The sequence below is a fragment of the Limulus polyphemus genome, unplaced genomic scaffold (assembly GCF_000517525.1).
Source record: "Limulus polyphemus unplaced genomic scaffold, Limulus_polyphemus-2.1.2 Scaffold3151, whole genome shotgun sequence".
Taxonomy (NCBI): domain Eukaryota; kingdom Metazoa; phylum Arthropoda; class Merostomata; order Xiphosura; family Limulidae; genus Limulus; species Limulus polyphemus.
The window spans coordinates 51,453-62,679 of NW_013668761.1; the positions used below are offsets into that span (position 1 = coordinate 51,453).

The 11,227-nt window shown below is 33.2% G+C and overlaps 1 protein-coding gene across 1 annotated transcript in view; it reads right to left on the reverse strand.

Annotated features, from left to right (window-relative positions):
* The window catches only part of LOC106468757, a 24,268-nt gene extending 13,365 nt beyond the window's left edge, over positions 1-10,903 (reverse strand). The window contains exons 1-2 of the mRNA XM_022397120.1: positions 10,748-10,903; positions 2,267-2,360 (exon numbers count right to left, since the gene is read on the reverse strand). Of these exons, the coding sequence (XP_022252828.1) occupies positions 2,267-2,309 (43 nt within the window). The 5' untranslated portion in view covers positions 2,310-2,360; positions 10,748-10,903. The remainder of the gene's footprint in view (positions 1-2,266; positions 2,361-10,747) is intronic.
* Positions 10,904-11,227: the final 324 nt, after the last annotated feature.

Here is an 11,227-nt window from a genome sequence, read left to right on the forward strand (position 1 = left end):
GAAGGATATGAAGATTCATTCTATGTTACAATTTTAACAATACAGGAATGTGTATTTTCTTATTTATCCGAAAAGTAAAGTGTTTCGACATTATGAAGGATATTAAGTACCTGAATATTATAAAGATTATCAATCCCTTCAACATTACGAAGGATATGAAGATTCATTCTATGTTACAATTTTAACAATACAGGAATGTGTATTTTCTTATTTATCCGAAAAGTAAAGTGTTTCGACATTATGAAGGATATTAAGTACCTGAATATTATAAAGATTATCAATCCCTTCAACATTACGAAGGATATGAAGATTCATTCTATGTTACAATTTTAACAATACAGGAATGTGTATTTTCTTATTTATCCGAAAAGTAAAGTGTTTCGACATTATGAAGGATATTAAGTACCTGAATATTATAAAGATTATCAATCCCTTCAACATTACGAAGGATATGAAGATTCAGGAATGAACATTTACTTAACTTTTTATTATTTTGATGATGCTGGCTAAAAACACAGAAACATTGCAAAACTAACCATTAATCAAGATATAGTCATTAGAGTTGAGCTATAGTTTAATGATCTGAGTACACCCAGTTAAAATGGTAATTTACACGGCACAGTTCTGTAAAACGTTTGCTTATTCTGAAAATTACTAGCACCTTTTTCATTAAAACTACAACGTTCACATTTTACATGCACGAACACAGTTACGAATATATATATATATATATAAATGAGCTTAATTGCTTATAATCAGACTTTACTGAATGTTTAAGTTGCGTGACAACAGAAATCCGGAAAAATTACGAAAGTAAATGAACTATTTGTAAAATTAGTCCATAAATGGACTAATGTTAAATTGTTTTTAATGGATTAAAACACACGAGGGTTTTGTACAAGATTCTATTCCCAATACTCAGTACCGGATTCAGCCATAAGAACATTTTTAAACTTTGTAGTTGTAACATTATTTAATAAGAAGTTCATTTCTTGTTCCAAGATCCAAATATTGACATTGCGTAGTTGTATGTACTTGTATTCAATAGATAATAAATTTCAGGATATACGGATCCACGAGTTAGTGATTATTTCTGTGGACTAGTTGGAAGGTTGTGAGTTCAAAGCTTGTCTGGCACATGTTGTTGCGTCCTGAAGAAAGGTTAAAGGTCCATTGAATTGCTTCGATCCATCTATTTGTATAATAGGCATCAAAAGGTTGCTGGGAGTAAGCCTGCAATGGACTGGCATTCAATCCAGGATGATTTTGTCACTCATATCATCCAGTTATGTGCCTTTCGAAGGAGCGACAATTATTAACTTACTTACATACATTTACACTTTAGTTATTCTCCTTATTACAACTATATCGCAACTTCATTAGAAGTAAAAATAATTTTCGAGGCATAAATCACATGACAAATAATTACAAATTTAGACCCAAATTGTTGCTCCCTCTCTTCTCAAACACTAAATCATATTACTCTCCGTGATACCCTTGCAACTGTGTCGACCACTGGAGGGAGTCAACGATAAACTTATTGGCTTTCAGTGCTAAATTCTAAGGTTCGATTCCCCGCAGTGAACAAAATTCTGTAAAACCAGGCTGGGTCGCGTGTAGGCCTCGTGTTAGAGTACTGTTTGACGATATAATTGAAATCTGTAGAGCTTCTATCTCTTTTACACTCTCTCAAATACTTAAATTCTTCTCTTCCAACTGTTTTCTGATTAATCGTCATTTAGCACAGTATCACATTTAAATAAGCAAATTTACTAAATGATATTAATTTTATTGCCAAGGTAGTATATGGATGGAGAAAAACTAAATTCTGTATAACTTGGTCTTGTGGTACAGTTCTGGATTTTGGAACTGCGTAGACGAGTTCAAATCCGTGCGATGCACCCAAAATATTCCCTGCACTTTAACGTTAAGCTGAATGTGCGTAATAAAAGTAACAATCCATCCATTAGCATTGATGGTGAGTAGAGGATTAGCATTCTTAAAAATAACTTATCTTATATCCTCATAGGAAAAGCTGCGTTCGTTTGTTTCTTTTAATATGGGTTGTGAAAATGGATAAATTAGAAAAGTATAAATTGTTACATTTTCATGACTATCTAACTTCAAAACAGAGAGCCTGAAACGTTCATTGTACACTCAATAGTCTTTACAGCTTTCCAAAGATAAAAGTCTTCGGAATAATACATTATATATGTTTCGTTTCATTATTCTATATTTAAATTACATTAGACGAGTACTCACTCACCTTTGAATAAGAGAACCAGTAAAATATAATAATGCAGGGCCATAGTTCTTGAAAAAAATTATTTCCTGCTTCTCACATTCCACTTGAAATAACTCTGAAAAAATATAAATAATTTTATAACTATCACTTTCAGGCATAGTATGTTTCGTTTTAGTGTTACCTACAGTCTGTTCATGGAATGTTTCAACTCCGAAACACAAACAGCAGTAATAATGATTCAAATAGTAATTTCAAATAACTGTAAGAATGTCAAAACGTTTTGCCAACTAATATCATGCACTACTCGGGCAATTTTTGTATGAAAGTAAATGGAATCTATCGAAACGTAAACTATAAGGCACTACCACTATTTTGTTAGTATTTCTTAAATTAAGAAATTCTCTTATGCATTAAAGGCAAGTTGAAATTGAAGAAATTCTTCAACAATAACTACTTTGTGACTGAACATTACTAGAGTTTATTGCCGCAAAATTAGGAGGAAATTGTATTTATTGAACAATAAAAAAACACACGAAAGAACCTTGTGCTTAACATCCAAACAACATGTGTCCATTATAGCCATGCAGCATTAATAGAAGGTGTAGAATAACAACAATACGAATACTTTTAGTGTGTAAACGATAATGTAACCATTATGACCGAAGGGGCTCAAACTCGGAAAAGTATAGTTTATATGTTTTAAGCATTTTTACATATTCAATATACCCAGCATAATAATAATCCTAAAATCTACCTATTAATATCTATGATGTGACAAATTGCAAACAACAAACAAAGCAAAAACTATTAAAATTTATATTTTCGATATTTGCCATAAACAATCTTCCAAAAGTGCCATAAAAATATTACAAAGCCTGAAGCAACTGATACGATAAAACTTATGTCAGAAAGAATCGAAACGTGAACCGAAGATTCGAGAACTTAATTAAAGATTACTAATGCTTTAGAAAATTAGAATTATTTGTAGAAGTTATCTGAGATTTTTCTACTATTGTAAACTAGTCGATATATCAACTTGTTTTAAAACAACTAAAAGAAATCTTACCTCTCTAGCTAATATTCGTCAAAATATGTATTTAAACTTGCATTAGTTAACAAATGTATTCTCTGGAAAAAAATCACGTTCCTACATTATTTACCAATGTGATCGATAGTTAAATCATTATTAATTACTGTACGTAAATGACAAGTGTTATACATTAACCGTTTTGTATAGTTAATAAACAGAGGTGTATCTATGATAAAGCTACTCATATTTGTTTGTTTTGAATTTCGCGCAAAGCTACACGAGGGCTATCTGCGCTAGCCGTCCCTAATTTAGCAATTAAAGACTAGAGGGAAGGCAGCTAGTCATCACCAACTCTTGGGCTACTCTTTTATCAACGAATAGTGGGATTGACCGTCACATTATAACGCCCTCACGGCTGAAAGGGCGAGCATGTTTGGTGGGACGGGGATTCGAACCTGCGACCAGCAGATTGCGAGTCGAGCGCCCTAACCACCTGGCCATGCCGGGCACTCATATTTGTTCCACAATAAACACATTTTTACACCACATTTGTACAATCATATATTTCAGTAAATATCTGTGAATATCTGTGAGTGGGAAGTTCCATCCACTGAATTATCAAAGTTCTTTTTTTTTATTTTGTGAAACCCATTCATCCTTCAGAAACTCACTTTGAACAGAAAGTTCTTTCAATTAAAACAAAACACGTTTCCTGGATATAGCATCGTTAATCAGCCGTTCAAGCTCGAACTTTTCAATAAAATGAACAAGTTTAATTTTGAAGTTATAATATTTCCTTTTCTGAATACAAAAATTACAAATGAATTATATCACAGACTCTGTTCAGCATTACAAGACTTCTTGGAAATAGCTCCAACTACACGAAGTTTAGTGTTCCAGAAACGGAGTTTTTCCTATGGCATTTTAAATTCAGCAGTCACATACTACAGATTATATAATCAGTCACTTTACTGAATATTATGAACTTTTCAAAACCTACCATATTTACAACTTAATTTCCCAACTAATATTTAGTTTTATGTTTTATACGTTTAAGCTCTCACTACGTATAATGCAAACTGTGTAATAGTTTCTTATCTATATAAATATAATAGTACTGTCTATTTGTTGTCTGTTAAATGTCCATGTAACTTCTTTGCAGGATGTGGATGGATCTTCACCAAAATTGCTATGGAGGTTCATTAGGTCTATGGGGGGGATACATACAAATTTTTCAGTTTTGTATTTTGCGTTTTCGCGTTTTTACCACTACTTCGCCCTCTCTTGATGGATCTTCACCAACTTTGGCATGAAGGTTTGTTGGGTCCATGAGAAGACACGTAAACATTTTCAGTTTTGCAGTTTTTTGTTTTTGAATTTCGTGCAAAGCTACACTAGGGTTATCTGCGCTAGCCGTCCCTAATTTAGCAGTGAAAGACTAGAGGAAAGGCAGATAGTCATCACCACCCACCGCCAACTCTTGGGCTACTCTTTTACCAACGTATAGTGGGATTGACCGTCACATTATAACACCCCCACGGCTGAAAGGGGCGAGCATGTTTAGTGGGTAGGGGATTCGAATCCGCGACCCGCAGATTGTGAGTCGAGCGCCCTAACCACCTGACCATGCCGGGCCTTTGCAGTTTTTATGGGCATTTTTGCACGTGTTTTTTTTTTTACAACTACATATAAGAGAAGCAACCTTTCATGTACTAAGATAACCTTTCATTAATCATATAATAATATCGTGACCCGCTTTGCAGTGGAAATGTTTTCCTTCAGCTAATTAAGATTGAGACGTTTGTCCTAAAAGGAGCAGGCCAGCTTCAGGTAATGTGTGATTACAGAAGCAATTAGAAATTAAAAGTATAACGATTTCTGTTGGAAGCACATATGCTGAATTATATATATATATATATATATATATATATTAACATAAGCGACTATAAATAATTTAAAAACACATAACAGCATATAAATGCACGTAGAATTATACTGATTATAATTAATAGACATATATATATATATATATATATAGAAGAATTCCGGGATCTTCGTTTAAAGAAGGTTTTAATTTTTTCCATCGGTAAAGTTTCTGCGATGTTTCTTCTGTTTATATAAGTTTCACTTGGTGAAATTTTAATGCAGTGTTCGGATATGGATGGTTTGGTTTCCTTTAAATATTCACAAACATAGGACAGTCCGTTTTGATATGATCATTCCGACAGTATCGTCGCTGACATGTTCAATAAATGAGAAGGTAGTTGTGACAAAATTTTGCTTGTTGAATTTTTCGTGTTTTTTGTTGTTGTTTTAGTTTCAATGATTTTTTCTTCCTTCGAGGTAAACATTTTTATCAATGAAAATCTCATATATTCTCTTCATTTCACTGTTTAAATTGTTAGGGGTATACATGTCAAGTGTGATGTGAATTATACATTTTAGGGTTCCATGTTTTTCATGTGTATATTTTTCGTGTACATATTGTTCTGAATGTGTCTATTTCCAGTAAACACAGATTCCTATTATGAATCACTAGTGTGGTTCATGATAAGTTAAGCTGTTTTCTTACGTTTATTAATTCTCTCTATTCTTTTTTGTTAAAATTTGGTTTAACCTTGGTATATTTGGTTAAAACTTTGTGATTTGTTGGAAAACTCGATAATAATTTTTCACGAGATCTGTTTTTGGTTTGGATGGTAATATATCTTGAATAGTTATAAGGACTACGAATTTAGGCCCATCACTGATTTGGTCACTAGAATGTGAGTATTCAGATGTTTTTGCTACTAATTTAATTTATTTTTATAAACGTTACTTTTTGCTGTGTTATAAGTACCGTCCTGGTACTCGATTCTGTAGTTAGATGGTAACAAGTGACATAGTAACTTATCTTAAATATTAGGCTATTTTAGAAGTTACACCGACAGAGAAGTTCATCTATTACGAGACGTTGTTAGGAAGGATTGAATAAAGATTTGCTTATAATAATGATGTCAAGCTTTTAAAGAGATACAGAATTGATCATAATGCTAACTCCTAATGACAAGACAAAATGTCATATTTCCAACAGCAAATCAATAGCTGATCGAGTTTTATTCGGTTGAGGCCTTAGTTTATGGAGTACCAGTGTCTCTTTTATACGTAGGCTTCTCTTATCACTGTATTTGAATATTAACATTGTTCTTGTACACGTCCTTTCAACCGTATACTTGTAGACCAAATATACCTGGAATTGCATCTGGGACACTAATATTCATGGACAACATTTAGATGTTAGTAAAGAGCAAATTCTGTCCTTAAATTGAATTTTTGTTGATATTATATTTTACAAAAGAAAACAACAACAACAAAAAAAACAGTCCCATGTGATAGAAATTATTTCTGTACGAATATGTTGATGAGATATTCACGAGGCAAGAGGTTTAGCAAACATTAGGTGTGGACTAACTATATTCTGTCTCCAATTGTCAACATTAGATGTGTACTAACTATATTCTCTGTCTCCAATGGTCAACATTAGATGTATACTAACTATATTCTCTGTCTCCGATGGTCAACATTAGATGTATACTAACTATATTATATGTTTCCGATGGTCATGTCCGATTTTGGTGCCAACCTGAAGAGCGCTGAACCAGTGGTTAGCGTGCCGTATTATGGATCTGAGGATGACATGTTCGCGTCTGGTTACCGCAAATAATAATCATCTTATGGTCTTCGTAGTCATGGGGACATTATAAAGATAACGGCAAAGTCAGACTATTCCGTTCAAAACTAATAGCCTAAGAGATGGCGGTGAGTGCTATTGACTAGATGTTTTCCATGTAGTCCATCAGTTACAAATTAGGGACGGCTAGCGCTGACAGCTCTTGAATAGTTTTGCGTGAATATGTGAAAACAAACTTGAAGGTAAATATATGAATCGTAGCTTCCGGTAAATGAAGTATCCGGATATGAATTTTTTGCTAATATTTTTATATTAATTATGCAAAATGTCGTCATGAATTCATTTTCAACGTATATATATACTTTCAATTCCAGCAAAATGACATTGTAGTTTAAAATGTTGGCGTAAACGACCTTAGAACCTGTTTGTAACAGCATATAATTTAATAATTACAGCGTTATAAATGATTGAAATTTTTCAAACATGCTATATACATTTTCATCGCTTTATTTCTTAGTTTGAAGTTAAGCACAAAGCTAAACAATGGGTATCTGTGCCGGTTTCTAGCGTTGTAAGTCCACAGACAATACCGCTATGCCACTGGGTTGGGTGGGAGGGGGCTTATCGCTTTAACAAAGTCCTCTTAGTTCAGATATTAAGTAACATAAACTTAGAAATTTTTATCAAAGTTTTTCTACATTTTTTTTTATCATTCTACAGAGAACTAATACGATTTCTCAATCTATATAAGAGTATTAAGATTTTTGTTCATCTATTCACGAACTCTCACATGAACAGTTCTATGAATATTTACCAATTGTTTTCAGCTCTATTGTTTAATAGAATTACACAGTCATAATTTACAACTATTGAAACATTAAACCTTGAGAGTTTACGTTTAATGTACTTGCTATATTTTATTATAAAAAGTATAATGATTTTATTAAATAATTTGTGTTAAATGAATTACGTTGTTTAGAAAAAACCGTTCAAAATCTTTCATTACTTCTTCGAAAACGTTATTTAAATTAGGATCGTCTTTTTCTGACAAATATTTTTTTATAAAAACCTAATATAAAGGCATTTCACATTTGGGGTTAATATCATACTCTTGCATGCTTTTATTACTCTGTTTTTTCACATATGACATTATTATTTCATTTCTCTAATGGAGTAAAAAAAGTTGACGCTAGAGGTAACAGAATTGCGTTCTCTTTTTGGAGGCCAACATTTCTATGTTGAATACGTTTTTGTGGTTTTTTGTTTTTGAATTTCGCGCAAAGCTACACGAGGGCTATCTGCGCTAGCCGTCCCTAATTTAGCAGTGTAAGACTAGAGGGAAAGCAACTAGTCATCACCACCCACCGCCAACTCTTGGGCTACTCTTTTACTAACGAATAGTGGGATTGACCGTCACATTATAACGCCCCCACGGCTGAAAGGGCGAGCATGTTTGGTGGTGCTGGAATTCGAACCCGCGACCCTCTGATTGAGAGTCGAGCGCTCTAGCCACCTGGCCATGCCGGGCCTCGTTTTTGTGGAGTTGATCATCTTTAGCATGACATAACCTGTGGTGTTATATCTTAATCAAAAAACTGCATCTTTTTAGAGTTTTTCTATGTTAGAAAAGAAGTAAAAACCTTTTTATTTGATTACGTCGTCGTTCCTTATTAAAGCTGGAAATTGCTCTAAACTTTCAAAAAGTTCTAAAGTTTTATATGAACTATGAAAAAAATGCACATCAATTAACGTACTTTCGTTCTATGATCGTCTGACACTTCCTTCGAAAACGGGTAATATGATATATTGGAGTAGCAGCTGTCTTATCTTGCTGCTATACAGCTTACCATTAATTATCAATACATTCGAGGTGGAGAGATCAGGTCAAGTCAATATGAGTTTGTACATGTGGATGTAAGGTTGATTGTACCAAATTCACACAAGGTGAGAAAAGTCAATCCCAACTTGATAATACTGTCGTCACTTGAAATTTATTAAAATAATGAGATTTCGGGTTGCTTCTCATCATCATCTCAATCATGTACAATCATTGTTAGTTATCCAACACGAAATATTCGATAATATAATTTTTTTAACTAACAGCATTTATACTTTTTATATTTTACTATCTACATCGCATCATTCGTAAATTGCAAAAAAAAAAAAAAAAATAGCCAAATACAATGGTCACTCTGATATTTTTACATAGTACATGTTTCAGCTCCAGGAAATCATGTGTTGTGTAATTATGTAATTATGCAAGTTGGTAAAATATTTCAAGTGTTGAATCGTGAAGAGATTGTTTGTGTAAGTTCACGAGATTCAACCATTGACACCTACATTCTACGTGTTGCCTTTCTGTCACAGCTATAAGTAAGCCAAAGAAACTATAGGCTCGAATGTGAGTTAACACCTTAATCACTCCATACAAACTTATCTCGGTTATGTAAATATTTCACGCTCAAAATGTGCAGGTTTTTTAGCATCTACCTTCCATTGAGAAAGAAAATAAAATTCTAAGATTCTAAAATGCGTCATTTCTAAACTAATCTGTATAATTATAACATATGAAAGGAAAAATTATAAAAAAAATATTTTCTTCAGAAATTACAAAGACACTTAGCTCTGAATCCCTGAGGAAGCTACTTTCTCCATTTTATTTACGGACGTTTTCAGAGTCTAAAATTAAGAGTTGTAGACAGAGGAATATGGAGGAAATATGAAATGTGGACAATTTTTGGTGAAAATTGTTTCAGAACTCTATTTAAAAATTGCCGAACTTCATGTGCTAGACGAAATCAAATGTAAAATGTTAAGAACATTCGAACTAAATTCATGTATATTAGCATCTAAAAATCCATCTGGATTCTACTTATGTTTTTAAAAGTGCCTAAAAATAGAACTTGTAGAACACTGTTGTACTTTGCTAAATAGTTAATTAAAAACCATCACGATTCTCGTAGAATGGTCACAAGAATATTATATACGTATTATCAGACATACATGTCGACACTGTAATATGTAAGCTATTTAACTCAGACTATTAGAATTACTATGTGACGTACGAACGAGAATATGCACATTACGGTAATCGACAGAAAAAACATAAAAGTAGCGTAAAATAAACTTTGTTTAGCGCTCAGAAACCTTGGAGAAACCGAGTTTTCGCAACCGATTCTCTGAGAAAAATCTGGAATTACCTGCACACTAAGTGTTATGTGTAAAATGTGTACGTAATACTTAACACAAAGTAAGGTAAGAATTACAGACCACCTGCGTAGTACGAGATTCGAGAGAGCGAGGTGTATTTTCAGTTATTTACAGACTAACTGACGCTAAGACATGAACATGAACAACACGAGTTATATCGGGCGTAAAACATAAACAAAAAGCAAGCATTTCTTCGGTAGAAAATATCGTCTAAGTATTATTTTTCTTTTCACCTGTGTGCCTCTTTGTGGCTGCTGAACGCTAATAATGTCGATAATAATCTATATTGTTTTTTATTTTAACTGTTATTGTACGACAACGTTGAAACGTCAGTTTCAACCATGTAACACCCATGATTGTATGGAAAAATACTCCTATTTTTACGGACTGTTTAGCTATATATACCCCCAGTGGCACAGCGGTATGTCTGCGGACTTACAACGCTAGAAACTAGGTTCAGATACCCGTGGTGGAAAAAGCACAGATAGCCTTGTGTAGCTTTGTGCTTAATTACAAAGAAACAATAATTAATTACAAATAAGACAATAGTATATGTATAAGGAAAAGCAAATAACTATATACTGTTACCTACCTAAAAGATAAATTGTGTTCCCTTTGGTTCAAAACAGCATTCTCGTAATGTAACAGGCAATATTAAAATACCATTCTCGTAATGTCCAGGCAATATCTTTACTTAACTTTTACTACCTCGAGACTTTTTGATGCACATAGAAAACGAAAGGTATTACTCAGACTCGGGAATATGTTCAACTGTAGTCGTTAGCTGTCGGTCCACTCATAGATAGGGCTAAGAGCAATCAGTGTGATATAATGCGTTTTGGATAGGCTGCCCTCTGGTGGCAGTGGATACTTTGACGAACCCTAAAAACTCAGATGAAGAAGGAAAACCTAATAGTTCACGTAAGTTTAAAAACGTGTGATTCTTTAGAAATATAGCTACATTTGTATAACTTATACAAAGTACTAATACTTTTTTCTTTTAACTAAACTGTAAGGAAAAAAAATATGTTCATCGTAACAAGATTCGTAGTGAAAACTGCGTTTCAGTTGT